We start from the raw sequence: 18,100 nt of genomic DNA, 5'->3' as shown, positions 1-18,100 counted from the left end.
GCAAGTATTTCATCTGTTTCCCCACCAAGAAGATTCCCTGCAATTGGAACACTAGCAAATCAGGGGGAAAGGTGATCAACCCCCCTTTATCTGTTATGCTGATTTTCTATTTGCAGGAGGTTGCTAATAATATACCAGAGCATTCAGAACTGTGATTGCCTGCAGTCAGTCAGCAGTGATCCAGTCCATTCTACCTGCCTTAACTTTCTCCACCCATTCTGCTGCATTTATGAAGACCAGTCCTCAGTTTGCCCAACCAAACTGCTTAACAACCAGTGGCTATATAACCTGTTCCGTACCACAGCATAACAGGAGTGGAAGGCAACTTGGTCAGTAATATCTCCTAACTCGTCACCCTAAGGCAGGATATCCTAACCCCAAAGTAGTTCCCTCTGATTCGTCTGCCAAATTTTTGTAAAATTTCCAATGGTGATAATATAAAATGCTTGCAATTTCCCCTAATTGGAGTTGGATGTGCAGTTGGAACCTATAATTAAAACCCATTGCATGTCTTTTCCTGGCCTCCTTAGATCGTTTGGCTAATTAGTTTCCCTTAACAGATATGAAGTTTTGCTAAAGAACAAATGCTGATCAATACACAAAAGCAACCCCTTTCTCAAGCGATGCTTCTGGCCATGTGGGAAGGAGCAGGGCTGTAATGGCTCCCAGGCCAATAGCTTAATGCCCCAGAGGGTATTTCATAGAATCATAGAATCATAGAGTTGGAAGAGACCACAAGGGCCATCGAGTCCAGCCCCCTGCCAAGCAGGGTATTTGTTGGCGTGCACTTTGATCTATTGCCCTCAAGTCCCACTACCTCCCCCATGAGCTAGAAACGGGCTTAAAACATTTAGAGGTTGAGCTGGTGACTTGAAACCTGCACTCAGTTTTGGGTGGAAATGTGTCCTACTTTGTCCAAAACAAATCAGCAACCCAAATCCTAGTTCTGAACCTTCCAGAAGCTAGGAGGCATTAGAAGTGAAAGGGCAATTCTCCAGGCCTAGAATGTGAAAGCAACCTGTTAAGTCGGGGGCAAGGAAACTGTGACTCTCTAGACATTGTTGCATTGCAACTTCCATCAGCCCCAGCCAGCACAACCAAGAAGAAAGCAAGAAGATCCTATTGGATCAGGCCAGTGGCCCATCTAGTCCACCATCCTGTTCCCAGCCAGATGGCCAAGGGTGATGGGCGTTGTTGTCCAACAACTTCTGGGTTGTCATAGGTTCTACACCAATGCATTGATTATTGATTATGAATGAATATTGTGCCAGAATCCTTAAGATGGACATTCATTTAAATGGAGTTACCTATCAGATTCAATAGCAATAAGTCTTGCATGGGAGAAATGCCCCATGGGTTGCATTTGCACCTTAAATATAATGAACTTTTCCCCTTTTTTGAATTCTTGACAATTTGAACTCTTAGGGTGCAATTGTAAGCATGCCTGCTCAGAAGTAAGTCCTACTGAATGCAATGGGGCTGACTCCTGGGTAAGTGTGTTTAGGATTGCAGGCTTGCCTTAGTCCAGGGATGGGGAACTTGTGGCCGTCCAGATGCTTTGGACTCCAGCGCCCACCAGTGCCAGCCAGTATGGCCAGGAGTCAGGGATGATGGGAATTGGACCTCAGCGATATCTGGAAGAGCCACCTCTTTCCCATCTGTGACCTAGACCCACCCTGACACCATCACAGGGCAGGCCACACTAAGAGAGCTCTCAGTCCAGAAAACTAAATGCTCTTTGTGAGCTGGAAATTGCATAATCTAGTAGCAACTGGAGGAACATGGCTTGTCGATAGATATTCCTGAATGGTTTGCTGGTTTTATTCTCGATAGTCATATTCTCACCTGATTCAGCTGCTAGTTCCTGCACACCTCTAGCATGGAATCATTGGAAGTGTGCAGAACACTTCTGTTCTTTACTCAGAAGTGAGTCCCACCAAGTTCCATGTAACTTATTTCCAAGTAAGAGTTATTTCGATTACTAAAAGAAAGAAAAAAGAAAAACCTAGGTTCTCTTTCTAGCTAATAACAATTATTACATATATAAACTGGCACATTGAAGGATGAGGCTGTTCAGAAGGAGTCTTCCCAGCTAGGTCACAAAGATGGATTTAACGGAAATTTGCAACATGCTAACATCTTTGGGGGAACAACAGATATTGGTTTCATGATGAGGTTGACTTCCTTTGCATTTGGATTTAGTTGGCTTTCTTTTAGTCACATGGGGGATGAACATGACCCTTGGACTTGCAGACATCTTTAGGGTGCACCAAATTTGGGGAGGGAAATTGGGCAGTGCTGGTTTTAGATGGGTGGGTGGGAAAATGTAAAGAAAATGCATATTATTTTTTTACAAATAAAACATCACATTAAAAATAAATCACCATGCACAGCGCATAACACATTGATTCATTGAGCTCCTCCTTAAGTTGACCTTCAGGCCAAAGCATTTCTCTGCATTAAGCATGAATTTAATTTTCATGCATTGCTCATTTCCAGCTTGTTTCCCCCCTAACTTGACTGCAAATATAACAAATGCCCCAGAAGGAAAAGATAATTATTATTTTCTTATCAAGAGAAAACCGTGTTTCTTTATCTATAAAATAGCAGCTGCTCAAGATACAGGACAGGATCCCTTCTCAGAGTTTCTGCAGGTGCAAAAGCTGTTCCAGATTTTTTAAAAAATGCATTCCCATGTCCTACGTCAGAGGCTATTGCTGAAGATTACTTCAACTTCAGAAATAGACTTGCACGGGCTGTGGGGCTGTGATAAAAGAAACAGGGTGTAAGGTGCTGATGCAGAGGTCCTCATGTTGAGTGATCTTTAGGGTGACTGGGTACAAAGGTGGGGCAGGATAGGATGAAGCAGGGCTGGGGAGTCCTTGCCCCTCCTAATGTTGTTGAACAGCTTCCATCATCCCTGACCATGCAGGCTGGGGCTGGTGGCAATTGGGGTCCAACAACACCACAGTTTCTCCATTCCTGGGATAGAACGGCAAGTGCAAATTGTCACGTAAACAAGAGTGAGTGAATATTCCTACTGAATATCCGGGTTTTTGCACAACTGTAAAAGAAGCCCTGTCCTCTTTTATATTTGGCAGTTTTAGTGAAGGTTGCAAGTGCTCCTGAGCCATTTCAAGTCAAATCACCTCTGGGAGATGGTGGTGGGTACAGATTGAAAGCTGGACTCTACCCTGTCTTCCCTTGAGGCTGTACTCGCTTTTAAGTTCCTCTTTATGGGAGTTAGATCATCATTGACAGTGTACTTGTGTAACAGGGGAGCCAACTTGGGCCCCAGGTTATGGGTACCCAGTGCGCGTGATGTCATGACATCACGCTGTGACATGGCATCATGACATCATGTGCACCCACCGTCCTTGGAACCTGACTTCCGGTGGTACCGGAAGTCAGGTTCTGAGATCTCAGAAAGACCTCAGAAAGCATCTCCAAGCACTCGGACGTGACTTCCGGTGCTTTGCGATGCACCAGACATTGCATCAGGGGCCCTGTGGCATGGGTGCTCAGCACCCACAACTATAGATGGCACCCCTGTAGCATAACTAGTCTGTATGGAGGTGTGTCACCTAACACACTACAAGTCCCAGCATGCAATGTCACACTATTTGGGTTAGGAAAAGCTCCCAAGGTGCACCATGGTTTATGGGCTGCCCATTGGTTTGGACAGTTCCATGGTGAGTAGAAGGCAACAGTTCCTAACATGGGGATGCTAGGGAGCTAGGGATTTTTGCATGCTATGCAGCTATTAAAGACCCTGCACAGATGCACCTGAAGAACCAATTCAGTGCTTCTGCTGGTACATCCAACTGTGTCCACACAACCTTGACCTTGCTGCCACCCCAACACTGTCCAGGTAAGCTGTAGTGTTGCTGGTCTTAGCAGGACAGCTCTGCCCCACCACACCAGCCACAAGTGGCTATTAGTTATCTTCCCCTGCCCTGCAGATTCTACAATTTGCCTCAATCCTCTGCATGCACACCAAAAAGATAATCTGACTTGCTAAGAAAGCACATTGCCATGCAAACCCTTGGCCTTTAAACATTTAAAAGTTCCCTTGCTCTGGCCAGAAAGCACATTCGATAGTAATGGAGAATTGCATGCTGGGATGTGTAGTTTCTCAATGCTTCAGCTCCATTTTGAAAGAGGACAACCTTGAATGCCTTATACCTTCAGAGAGCCAGAGCTGATCGAGATTTATGCTTTGCAGCCAAATAAAGAAAAATGAGCAATTGGACTGCACTGGAACAGAATGAAATGGAGTAGCTAAGGCAATGGAACAGCGCAGCACAGGAGAATAAATTAACCCCCCCTAAGAAAAACACCATCAGTCAGTGTAGACAGTAATGACAATGGTCCAATGACATAAGCCAGCTTCCTTTGCTTCTATTTATTAGTGTGGACATGATTATGATAGTGGTCTTTAGGCGATTTTATTGGTTTGCATTAATACCCTCACGGTAACTGGACGTTGGGATACCAAAAGGGATGAGGAAAGTATATAAGGCACAATAAACAAGGCATTTTAAAAAGCCGAATATAATGGGTACAACCTGCTGTTGTGTGGCCTCTGTTTGTATCACTGAGACTTGTAGAGTTGAGCAGATGGTACAGATTACTTGTTGGAAGACGGCAGCTGGCATACTTGACCAACCCAGAATGTTTGTACAATCTCCAAACAGGTCGACAGTTCCTCTGTCACTACAATAAGCTTTTGTCCTGCACATGTTTAAATCACTTCCCCAGTGTCAGTATTCTCACTGGATGACTTTGGGGCACCTTCCTGCGAGTTGTGCATTTGCTTATTCGTGTGCAAGACAATTCATAAGGTCAACAGCATATAATGAGGCCGGTGATTTCAGAAATATCTTAAGTCTGGCTCAACATCCATCCTATAAATGATGAACAGTCAATGGGATGCTAACTTCTGTCTTTTGTAGACGGTCAACCGTAGAAATCTGTAGGAAGAGTAAGGTCAAGGATATACCAGGGTGACTCTCTAGATGTTGTTGGACAGCAACTCACATCAGCCCCAGCTAGCATGGCCAGTGGTCAGGGATGATGGGAGCTGGAGTCCAGCAATATCTGAGGGCCACAAGTTGCCAGCCTCCGAGTAGGCATTTCAAACAGTGTTTCTTCCATGCCAAACACACAGGGGGGAAATGGGTATCTGGTCTGATGCATTGTAAACAAAATATATTTTTTGTAAGCTAGCTAATATATAGTCGTGGTGTGATAAATTAGTAAAAAGATGTGAAGAGACAAAATTAAGCACCTTTAAGCTCCTCTGATTTCAGTGGGAGAGACCCAAGCACATTTTAAAGGCTGCAGTCCTATGTGCAGCTTACCTGGGAATAAGCCCCATTGACTACACTTGCTTCTGAGTAAATTTGCATAGGGTTGTCTTGCACCTCTTCTGTTGATTTCAGTGAGTTGTAAAGGTGCTTAACTTTGCCTGGATTAGTGCCCTTTAATCTTGTTGCAGTAGCAGCCTTTTTAAAATAGCCATTTCAGAAAAGTGGAATAATATGGTTGCAATGATATTGAGAAGGCGTAGCAATCTAATTTTTAGCCTTCGTTTTGATTCCCACTAAGCCTTTTAATTATTCTAAATTATTTCTCCTTTAGTCTGTAGTGAGTTTGTTCAATAAATAACGTAAGTAGCCTTAGCAATGTATGATAAGACCCTGTCTGATATGCAGCTATACAATGGGTGATGCTTGCTTAGCCCTTAGATTTCAAAAGTAACCATGTTAACAAGAGAGTGTTTGTATTCAGAAAATAAGATGTTTCCTTCCCCTAAATTAAAAACACACACAAACTACCATTCTCATAAGCTCACAAACATGCTGCAGCCCATCGACAATATATTATTTTAAAGCTTTTCCAAACGTAGTTTAGCTAACATTTTAGAAATATTATATTATTTCTAAATCCATGTGCCTGTTGAAATCTCATTATCTCAGATGATACTGACGGAATGTCATGAAACAGTATCATGTAATACATACAGACATTATTTTGATGCAATAAACATGTGATTTTTAAGGCTCTCTTAACAAACACACATGTTTATTCTTTGCTAAAACATGTTTCTAGAAGTGCCACACCTATTTTTTGCAAGTATTTCCTCGGTTTCCAACAACGATGTTCAAAATGTTTTTTTCAATATTATCCTTTTCTTATATAATAATAATAATAATAATAATAATAATAATAATAATAATACACACATATATTTCAGACAATCTGATGCTGCCGCCGTTGCATTGTTTTTCTCCTTCCATAGCAAATTGCATCTAATTTTGCAGAACTGTGAAACATGGGTGTGCCACTGAAACATGCATTTTTATATTTTTGCTCCTTATGAACCAGATAACACATGAGATGCAATGGAAAATTTCCCCACAAGTAGCAGTTTCTGAATTGTATTTTTTCCCCAAGCATGGAAGTGAACTGTTGCTAGATTTTGCAAGATGCACTAGTTATTGGTAGAGATTGCATCTCATGTGGGATGTATCTGGAGTTTTATTATTTGTTTTATAGTGTCATTTCAATGTAATGTGCTGTTCTTTGTGTCTTTGTTGTCTCTTTTTTTTCTTTGTCCCCCCAACAGCATTTTGTCCCGCACAGGGAAGAAGGAGAACCAAGATGCCTCCAATTTGACAGTGCCCATGACCATGTGTCTTTTTCCTGTGCCATTCCCACTCACCCCATCTCTAAGACCACAGGTCAGTTCCATCAACCCTACTGTTACTCGCTCCCTCCTTTACAGCGTCCTGCGAGATGCTCCCACTGAACGCGGCCAGCAAAGTCGTGATGCTCAGTTATCAGACTACCCTTCATTGGACTATCAAGGACTATACGTGACATTGGTGACTCTGCTGGATCTAGTTCCTTTGCTACAACATGGCCAGCATGGTAAGTGGAACTTTTGAATCCTTACAGACAGCTTGGGGGCATGGCATTAACACTAGGCTTGTATGAATGAGAAAAAAAACAGATTTCAAAAATAGGCTTGAATTGGCACGGATCCAAATTTTGTATCTTGTTTCTGTACTGTAGATACACCATTATCTACACTGGGCTTATGTCAATAAGAAAACCTTAAATCGGCAGATATCTAGATGTTTTATGTTTTGCAAATTTGACGGATCCAAGGACAGTTATAATGTATTGGTGTAGAGATATGTATCTAAAAATGTTGTCTTAGATTCTAGAGGCACTCTACTCTTCTCTGCAAGTGCTTTAGGAATGGAGTCTTGCTGTGTTTATTTATTAATATTATTTATTAAATTCATATACAGTCGTACCTTGGTTGACAAACGCCTTGCGATTCGAACGTTTTGGCTCCCAAACGCCGCAAACCCGGAAGTGAGTGTTCCGGTTTGCAAGCGTTCTTTGGAACCCGAACGTCCGACATGGCTTCTGCGGCTTCCGATTGGCTGCAGGAGCTTTCTGCAGCCAATTGGAAGCTGCGCCCTGGTTTCTGAATGTTTTGGAAGTTGAACAGACTTCTGGAAAGGAATCCGTTTGACTTCCGAGGTACGACTATACCACCCTTCAAGATTTCAGGGCAATCCACAAGTGTTGTGGGATCCAGACGTGTTATGGGGGTCAGTCTTGCCTTAACCTACTCCCACTCACCCCAAATCTCACATAGGACATTGCCTTATCCTGAGTTCAAATCATTGATCCATCTAGCTCAGTATTTCTTTCACTGGATTTCAGACAGGAGTCCTAACTGGAGGCACCAGAGATCAAACCTGGGATTTTCTGCATCCAAAGCAGATTTTTTCCCAATGAGCAATGCCCTTCCCCAAGCTTTCCTCATCCATTCTGCCAGCCATTTTAGGCTGGCTGATTTCGTTCGTTCTCTCTCACACAAATATACACAACACCCCAGTGGCTTCTCTCTGCTTGATGGCTCGCTGCTGTGAACGAACAAATTGGCCCAGCTGTGCAGCATTGTGTCTGCACTGGCACAAGTGTTTTCCTTGTGGTGTTGCATTTACAAAGGCTTCCTCAGCCATCTAAGCCATGGCTTGACATTGCAGCTATCAGGGAATCAACATGCGAAGCAGCCCCTTTTTTTATAGACGTTCTTGCCCTTCTTTCATTGCAAATTTTGCCATGCTTCACTTTCAACCAGAAGGTGCAGTTGGCCCTTATTTCCTGTATATATCCACTGTGTCAAGCCTCCCACAGCTTTAACGTCTTCTGATCTAGGGTAGCTGTGGGACAGGAGAAGGTCCAAAGTTTGGAGGGACCAGTCTGGGTACTGGAAACTTGTGTTCCGAGCGTAAGCACTCAGCTCCCCCTAAAATGCCTTAGCTGCACTCCCTCACCCTTAGTGGCAGAGAACATGCTTTGCAAGCTCAAGGTCCCAGGTTGAACCCTCAGGATCTCCAGGTAGCAGCTGCTGTTCAGTGCCTGAGGCACTGGAGAAAAACCACCTGGCAGGGTGGACAATACTGGCTTATGTGAACCCATGGCTCAGTTTGGCGCAGCTCCATGTGTTCAGAGACAGGCTGCACCCACAGCATACATTTAAAGCATCGTTATACCACTTTAACCAGTTGTCGCTTCTCCCAAAGAATTCTGGGAACTGTAGTTGCTTAAGGGTGCTGAGTGACCAAAAGGCTTCTGTTCCCCTCACGGAGCTACAGTCCTCATCGTGGTTTAACAATCAAGCTCTCTTTTAGGGAATTGTAGCTCTGTGAGGAGAAAGTAACTCTCAGCAGCCTTGGCAGAATTTACCCAGGATTCTTTGGGAGAAGCCATGGCTGTTTAAGGGGATGTAAAAGTGCTTTAATGGTGCGGATGTGTTCCCATTTGCTTGACTAGTTTCAGCACTGTCCTTGGGAGAAGCCATCTGCTATAGAGACAGGAGCCTTAAGAAAGGCATTTACTTGAGGAAATAGGTATCTGTCAGAAAGTTCCTCTGGAAGTTTAGTCGGAAGCTCATTTCTCATAACTTGAAGCCATTGGTTTGGGTTCCATTTTCCTTTAGATATTGGAAGATGGCTGTCTCCTCTCAGTCTCCTCTTTATCAGGCTAAACATACCTAGGTCCCTCAACCATGCCTCATAAGGCTTGGTTTCCAGACCCTTGATCATTTTGGTCACCTTCCTCTGCACACATTCCAGTTTGTTGATATCCTTTTTAAATTGTGGTGCCCAGAATTGGACACTGTATTCCAGGTGTGGTCTGACCAAGGCAGAATAGAGCACTACTATTACTTCTCTTGATCTGGACACTAAATTTCTATTTTGCTGCTGCATCACATTGTTGACTCATATTATGCTTGTGGTCTACTAAGAGCCCTATATCGTTTTCACATGTACTACTGTCAAGCCAGAGTTCCCCCAACCTATATTTGTGCATCTGGTTTTTCCTGCCTAAGCGGAGAACTTTACATTTGTCCCTACTGAAATTCATTTTGTTGGTTTCGGCCCAGTTCTCCAATCTTTTAAGGTAATCTTGAATCCGGATTCTGTTCTCAGCCACCTTTGCTACTCCTCCCATGTTGGTGTAATCTGCAAATTTGATAAACATCCCAAGTTGTTTATAGTGAGGTTGAACAACAATGGACCCTGGGGCACCCCACTTTTGACTGTTATTGCATGAAGTCTGGAAAGGAGTTGAACCACCATGTTTAGAGATACTACCTTTGACAAGCAACCATGTGGGGCGGAGAATGATATTGTAGCCAAGAGAATGCTGTAATTATAGTAATACATTCAGTGTGTTAAATATAGTGACGTATCTTTTAATAGCTTTTTGCTTTGCGACAGATCACTCTGTGATGGATAGCATTGGTCAAAAGTATTTCTGCTGTAGATTTTGTATTCCTTGATTATGTATACTGAGGTTGCAGGTCTGTGCTTCTCTATTTAGGAGTAAATCAGCAAAACTGTTATGTTCAATTGCATTCACAGTCCCTTTGGGATCCTCTCATTCAGAAATTCTGGCAGAAGGAGCGGTAATTTGATTTTGCCTTAAAGTTCGGGAGCGATCCAGCTAACAGGAGATCATTTCAAGTCCTAGTTTGGTTTCAATTGCATTAAGTGTCCCATTGAAATCAATGTAACTTGGAAGTGCTTTTAACTTTGGAAATTTTATGCACCCTGGAGTGCTATAGGTCAGTGGCAGATCATCTGCCTTGCATGCAAAAGACCCCAAGTTCAATCTCATGCACCTCCAGGTAAGGCTGGGCAGGGAGGCCTGACTCACAGGGAGCTTCCTGTTTTCCTAAAATCCAGACAAACAGTCACCACTGGTGTCTAATGAACTGGGCTTGGTACTTGGCTTGTTGCTGAAGAGGCTAGGAAGCTGGTTCTTCGCTTTTTCTAAATGTGTTGGACCAGGCCGTGCCTTCCTCCTCTCACTCACTTCCATCCTTCCTTTGTTCTCCTTTCTCCCTCATCCATACTGCATTTTCAGTGCAGTTTGGCTTCTGGTGGCCTCAAGATGATGGTCTAGCAGCAGAGGCAGACCTCCATCCACCTCCTGCTCCTTATAGTCCCTCCTCACTCTACCGGATCCCATCAGCAACCGCTAGGGACTATCCAAGGCCTGGACAAATGGCACTACCCAAAATGGGCTTATGGGCACTCAGGGTGGCTCAGCCCTGGGCAGAGCAGCCGTTGGGTCAAGCATTATTTTGAAAGGACTAGACAGTTTCCTCCAATTTCTGTTGTAAGCCCCCCCTCTCTTGCCTCCCAGTTCTCCCTGTGCCCCAGAAGGACTCCTTTGGTCATCAGTGACCTTGATTGGATCCATCACAGAAAGCTATAAAGCAGCTTACCCCCACCTGATACCCCACCTGCAGATGTTTTGGAGGGGCACCAGGTGGTGTGGGAAGGTTGATATAATACGTAGGGCGCCTTCTCCCACTTTGATGGTAGCTGTGCATTTACTGTTGTCTGTTTTCTCTTCCTCTTGGCAGATCTTGGACAGTCCATTTTTTACACAACCACGTGCTTGCTCCCGTTTCTCAACGACGACATCTTGAGCACTTTACCGTATACCATGATCTCCACATTAGCAACATTCCCGCCCTTTCTGCACAAAGACATCGTCGAGTATCTCAGCACCTCGTTCTTGCCCATGGCTATATGTAAGTGAATTCCGAAAGAAAAGGGTGGTGGAAAAACACTTGTGTTTCCCATAGCAACGTGAGTGTACTGTATAGGATTAACCAGCCTGTAGAAACAACCTCAAGGCATCTCCTTGTCCAACATAAAAATATAGATTTTATAGTTACAATGCTCCCAGTGGAATTCAATGTTGTGCTATTACAAATGTTTTGTATCAGCCTGGCAGATGGAACAATCCCCCTTCCCTTTCTCTTGCATCCTCTTCTGGGGGTTCTCCTGATTCCCCCTGAGCCAATTTCAGGTGGTTTATGGTGTGTTTGAGGGAACAGAAGCCCTTATGCAGGGCTTTCACTGACAGGCTTTGTTAGGTGAGTGGTGGAATTTGCAATTTTGCAAATAAAGCGGCATTCTGCGCCAAAGCCTGTGGAAGGATGGCTCTGGGAAATTGAAAATACTATTGTACCAAAGCCTGTCAAGAGCTCCTTACTGACTTGAATGTTCTGGGCCTTACTATGGATATGCCACTGGTTCAGGAGCTTCATCGGCGCAAAACACCTCTCATGCCAAGGTCTCCTTTATTTATTTATCTGTAAAAGTATCTGTACACTACCTATTAGATGACAATGTGCAAATTAAAACGATAAAAGCAGACAGAGTAAAATCAGAGTAATATAAATAAAATATGAATGGTAACCCCAAGGGCACCATTAATTCATCCAGAAAGGGTGTAGGGCACAGGTATGTTTTTCATAACAAGTGCCAAAATATCATCTTGGAACTTGTCAGAGTTCTGAGGGGGCTACCACAGAGAAGGCCCTACCCCTGGTTGTCATACCCAGGATACATGGCAGTTCATAAAATACAATGGTTTGTGTCTGAAGTTAGTCATACTCAGTGTAAACCCATTGAAATTTCACATACAACCCAGTATTTTTAAGACTCAGAGCGGTGCTGATTTGCTGTTAATGTGTAGAAAAGGTAACTCTGGAAAGGCATCAGAATTCGCTTTCTGTTTACTACATCAGTATTCTGAGGAAATTCTGTTTGTGGTACTGCACCCTAAAGAAAATCATAGGGTGTGTGTGTGACCTGAAAACAGACATTTTTCAGAATGCTCTTCCCTGTACCATACACGAAGCAGCAACGAGCAGTTGCTTCAGATGTCTGGTTCAGATGGGCTCTCCCTGACCCATGAGACTGGACCCTGTTTTATCTGCTTAAATCCCCTGAATTTTTGTTTCATTTGCTTTTATATGCAATTGCGTGTTTTCATACTGCTGTTTTATTGGTTTTTGGATGTATTTTTGTTTCAATAACTTTTGAAATATTGTATACAAGGTTGAGAATAGAATATTAAGTAGTTTATAAATGCTTTTTAATCTGTCACCGAATCAGTACGCTAATAATAGTGGAATACTACATTTTCTGCCCTCTCTTGGCTCCATGTCTATATTTTCCCCTTACTTATGGAATAGTTCTCAAAAAAAACAATAGTCAACATTAACTCATGCATGTAAGATGATGGGAAGAGGTATTTCATTTTTCTTCTCTGCCCACTATGCATCTACCTTTGTATTATGCTTGGTGGGTTAAAACATACCTATTTACTCTGGCTTTTGAATCTGGGACTTGTGTTTTCAGGACCCACCCTATTTCCAGGACTGTAATTTTAATAATAATAATAATAATAATAATGCATCTTGATTGATATTTATCTTTGAATACAATATCTGTTTTATTTCTTTCCTCTTAGTTCTGCTTTTGATGCCTTTATGTGTTTTGTTTTTTCAATAATATACCATTGGAGCATGCCTATTTCAGAATTTCACAGTGCGATCATATTCAAGTCTACTCAGAAGCAAAAACAATCAGAACTTCCAGGAAAGCAACGTACAGGGTCACAGTCTTAATTTTTACAAGCAGAATACATCACAACCATTTCCTGGGTCAGTTTTAGAGTATGTGTGGAGTCTGATTTCTTCAGGAGAAGAATGCTATCTGAGATACAATGCCGTTTTAGCGTATATAAAATCATGAGCTGCTCATGATTAGATTAGCTCATTTGCTGAGTCCCTGCCTCCTTTGATATGCAGAACTGCTTTCTATGGCCACATAGCCAAAGCCTCTCCAGCTCACAGCACTTGGAAAAGGCAAGTTCCAGTTTATTTTGCATTTTATGGAGATGATCCCCAGAAGTGAAAGACTGGTGGCTGCTCAATTAATATCCAAACGCTATTGGTTTTTTACAATTAGTGTTTCACATTCCAGAAGCTCTTTGACTGCGCTTGCTCTCCAAGACATCCCTGCACTGAAGATCTTATCTGAAAATATTCAAACCAGCTGGAAATTTCTGCACTGCAGCTGCTTTCTGAAATCATTGATTCCTGAGTCACAATATCTTTAAACCTAAATAAGTTATTGTTATTCCACATTTGAAAATCCATCCTCTTGCTTCCTTTTATCCTGTCGTTAATGATTCAGGTAGGGATGGGCTTAGATGTAGCAATCTTTTATATCGATCCCAGATCTTTAGCAAAGCTTTCTATTACTCCAAAGTAATTTATATAGTGGGATGTCCATAATATTTTGCTCCAGTTTTGAAATATCTGAACATTATTCTATTGTCCGATCTGCTAACCAGTTAATACAATTTGTAATATACAACAAAGTTAAGTTTGGAACCTGAAGCCTCTTTCCTTCTCATCGTCCTTTTTTCTTTTCTTTTTTGCTTTTAATCTTGCTTTTTTTGTAATTCCAAATGAATTTCAATGAACGTTGTTGCCAAGTGTTCAGCAACTGTAGTGATGATGCAGGAAGTGATATAGATCATGACAGCTGCAATCCTATATGATAGTCATCTTCAAATATCTCAAGGGCTGTCATATGGAAGGTGAAGCAAGCTTGTTTTCTCCTGTTCTGGAGGGTAGGACCCGAACCAGTGGCTTCAAGTTACAAGGAAGGAGATTCCGACTAAAGATAGAGAAGAACTTTCTGACAGTAAGAGTTGTTCTACAGTGAAATGGTCTCCCTCAGGAGCTTGTGGACTCTCCTTCCTTGGAGGTTTTTAAGCAGAGGTTGGATGGCCATCTGTCATGGATGCTTTAGCTGAGATTCCTGCATTGCAGGGAATTGGACGATATGACCCTTGGGGTCCCTTCCAACTCTACAATTCTATGATTCTGTGATTCCTTTTGTTGGCCCTGAATCTCCCAACGTTCGTAGCAAGTCTCATTTAGGTGGATGGATCTGCACGATTGTTCGTTCTCATGACGTGATAATTGGCTTAGTGTTATGTACAAACCAGGCAAATGTGAGTCAAGGAGGAGTCTTTGGCTATACAAACTACAGTGGTACCTCCGGTTAAGAACTTAATTCCGTTCTTAACCTGAAACTGCTCTTAACCTGAAGCAGCACTTTAGCTAATGGGGCCTCCTGCTGCCGCTGCACAATTTCTGTTCTCATCCTGAAGCAAAGTTCTTAACCCGAGGTACTATTTCTGGGTTGGCGGAGTCTGTAACCTGAAGCGTCTGTAACCTGAACTGACTGTAACCCGAGGTACCACTGTATGCAGAAAACAAGAGCTCTAGAATACTGCAGTAAGATGTATTGGGATAACCTTCCAGATGATATCATGCTTGTAGTGTCAGTTTAACTGAATAGTTAGAAATTCGATATTTGGATGAATTGCTTAGAATAATAGGGAAATTTGCATTGCTCGCTACTAATACCTTGTTTGTTTTCTTTGAAGTGGGCTCCTCAAGAAGAGAAGGAGTACCTGCTCATGTTAATCTTTCTGCATCTTCAATGCTAATGATCGCAATGCAGTATACATCCAACCCTGGTATGTACTGGTTTTTCTAACTGTTTGTTCACCTGTCATTCTTCCTGGACATAAATCACATAACGTTTAAAACATGGAAACGGTGAAAAACGTTTTTTGAGCAGAGCTACTGGAAAGCTACTGGGACGCGGGTGGCACTGTGGGTTAAACAATAGAGCCCAGGACTTGCCAGTCAGAAGGTTGGCGGTTCGAATCCCCGCGATGGGGTGAGCTCCCGTTGCTCGGTCCCTGCTCCTGCCAACCTAGCAGTTCGAAAGCACGTCAAAGTGCAAGTAGACAAATAGGTACCACTCCAGCGGGAAGGTAAACGGCATTTCCGTGCGCTGCTCTGGTTCGCCAGAAGCGGCTTAGTCATGCTGGCCACATGACCCGGAAGCTGTATGCCGGCTCCCTTGGCCAATAAAGCGAGATGAGTGCCGCAGCCCCAGAGTCGGTCACGACTGGACCTAATGGTCAGGGGTCCCTTTGCTACTGGAAAGCTAACACTACATGAATTGCTTCTCAACCAAGTCTTAATCCCTTTTGCTGTGTTCTTATTTTGCAAAAGAACTGAAAACAGCCCCATGAGAATGTCTGAGTCTAGTGCCGGAAGCAGCTATTTTGGTGATAATTAATTTCACAGTGTTTCAAAAGTACATTTGGATCCCAGTGTTGGAGACTTTGAACCAGTTCTATAAGTTCTATTTTAACACCAGAAAATTAAACAGCATCAGATATATTTTTTTAAACTAAACAAAACCCCACAACTGCCTTAGTGATAATTAAGGAACACTGAAGTTTCACATTAAATTTAGAGACGAATGTGTTGATTGCTTCATATCCTGCACTTTGGTAAGTTTCCCAATGAAGCCTCCTTATAGAAGGGCAAATTATGCCTCCTACAGTCTCATAAGTTGATTGCAATTAGAAAGATAGGAGCAGTCATGCTGGATCTGATAAACATATTCAGTTATTCTGTGTGAGGTATATCTGCCACCTTTAAAAAACAACAACAGACTGTACCAAGCAATAAACAGCAGGTGAACCTATCTCTCTTGTGGCATAGATACACTGTGCACTCATCCATGGGCTTCAGCTGTTGACTTTTTCCTTGTGGCACACCTATTATGGCACTGCTGTTGTTAAAAAGATACCAGCACCAGATCCTTCAAAAGAAGTTTCAAAATATTTAGGAAATGAGTTGGCCAAGCTTCCTGTTCTTAAGGTTTTTATTTTCCTTTTAAGATGGGTTGGATTCAGACTTAGCTGAATTTAGGGCACTGTTTTACAATGGTTCCAGTCCTACCTACATGTTTGCATCCAAAGAGGAACACCGCCAGAATTCTCTTTGCCCCCAAAATCCGGACACACAAAGTTGTTGAGAAAACTTCAAAATTCCAGACATTTGGCCAATTTCCCAAATTTCCCCTGGACACTACGTCCGTCATCCCGGATTTATGGCAACCCTAATTTATTTAACATCTACATGAAGGAATTGGGAGCAGATATTAGGAGGTGGGTTTTTTTTTTTTTGGGGGGGGGAAGTGCCATCAGTATGCTGATGACACCCTGCTCTGATTCTCCACAACGTCTGAGTCAGGTGTGGGTGTCCAAGCTGTGGCTGCCAATTTGTTACCGAGCCAAGTTCAAAATGTTATTACCAGTGTTTAAAGCCCGAAACCACTTGGGACCAGTGCATTTAAAGGACTGCCTCATCTTTTGTACCTCCATCTGATTTTTATAATCTGCAACTGAGGCATGAGTGATGGGTTTGTCGTTACATCGTGTCTTCATCAATCAGGAATGGAGCATTCAGTGTGGCGCTCTTGAGATTATGGGACTTTTCTTTGACCACTGAGGTTAGGCTGGCTGCACCATCTGAAAACCCAGTTGTTTCAACAAATCTTCTCTTGAAGGTTACCCATATTGTATTTCTGTGAACCTAGGTGAACATACTGCTTTTTGTTACCTATTTGTTATAATTTTGGCTGTATTATGTGTATCAATTTTAAATTTAGCAGTCTGTACAGAGCATAGACGCTTTTAGGTATTTTAAAATACTTTTTCGCTTTATTTTCATTGTTTCATTGTTTTACCACTTCAGAGTTTGCCACCCCAGGCTCCTTCTGGGCGGTCAATAGTGGCATCAAAATAAATAGACAAACAATATATCTTATATGATGGTGATGTATAAAAAATGTAATGAATTATAAGAAAGAATACATCTTTTACTAAGCTTACGAGTTATAGAATATTTGTACTGCAAACTTTCTTTAAAATCACATTTCCTCAGTTGTTTTCAAAGCAGTGTACACACAAAGCAGTCAAGGAAATAGCTAAAGCCTATTTCATTGGGTCAGCGCTAAGCATGACCAAGTCTGGATCTAACCCAGTAAGTTTTCTGCATACAGGCATGCTGAGACACGGGGAGCACATTCACACATGCGTTCTCCCACGTGGGTTCTGATACAGGCTCATGAGGACTGTATCATGTGAGCTTGATGAACATTTGAATTGACTTCCTGAATCCATGTAAGGGATACTCATTGGAATGTGGTGGGGGCTTTTTTTCAATGGAGGTTTTTAAACAGACGTTGGATGGCCATTTGCCAGGGATTCTTCAGCTGTGATTCCTGCATTGCAGGGAATTGGACAATTCCATGATCACCCTAACCAGACTTAGAAACTGCTATTGCTACCCATTTCCTATGCAGGCTTTGAACTGGCAGCTATGAATTAAGCCAATCAGCATGCTACAAAGCAATTTCGTTCCTTCATTTTGTGTTTCAAGGAGTTTGCTTTTTCTCTTCCAGTGTACCATTGTCAGTTACTGGAATGCCTTATGAAGTACAAACAAGAAGTTTGGAAAGTAAGTGCCGGACCAAATATGCTTTACAAAAAGAATAGAATGAACAATGCCCTATTTTAACATTGAAATCCTAGTAAATGATCAAATCAGTTGGGAAAATGTACACGTCTGATTCATTTCCTAAAGGACCATATTGCAATATGAATTTGTGCATGCCATTCCCTCCTGCATCCTAGGTGGAATCCTTCCACATGGTATGTTTTTAGAAGTGACTTAGGCCATCAGGGGAAATAGCACGGGGGGGGGGGATAATAATAATAAAAATAAATAATAATTTTTTATTTATATCCCGCC

At 42.4% G+C, this 18,100-nt stretch overlaps 1 protein-coding gene across 7 annotated transcripts in view; it reads left to right on the top strand.

Annotated features, from left to right (window-relative positions):
• The window catches only part of UNC79 (unc-79 homolog, NALCN channel complex subunit), a 139,437-nt gene that overhangs the window by 10,669 nt on the left and 110,668 nt on the right, over positions 1-18,100 (top strand). For 5 of the 7 annotated variants that reach the window (XM_081171842.1, XM_081171839.1, XM_081171840.1 and 2 more), the window contains exons 3-6: positions 6,632-6,936; positions 10,967-11,137; positions 14,866-14,958; positions 17,751-17,806. In XM_081171842.1, coding sequence (XP_081027968.1) covers positions 6,632-6,936; positions 10,967-11,137; positions 14,866-14,958; positions 17,751-17,806 — 625 coding nt within the window. Of the gene's footprint in view, positions 1-6,631; positions 6,937-10,966; positions 11,138-14,865; positions 14,959-17,750; positions 17,807-18,100 lie in introns of those variants that run through there. The other 2 variants (XM_081171841.1, XM_081171843.1) reach the window with 2 other exon arrangements.

Source organism: Podarcis bocagei (assembly GCF_964188305.1).
Source record: "Podarcis bocagei genome assembly, chromosome: 1".
NCBI classification, from domain to species: domain Eukaryota; kingdom Metazoa; phylum Chordata; class Lepidosauria; order Squamata; family Lacertidae; genus Podarcis; species Podarcis bocagei.
This window is presented reverse-complemented; position numbering and strand designations above follow the sequence as displayed.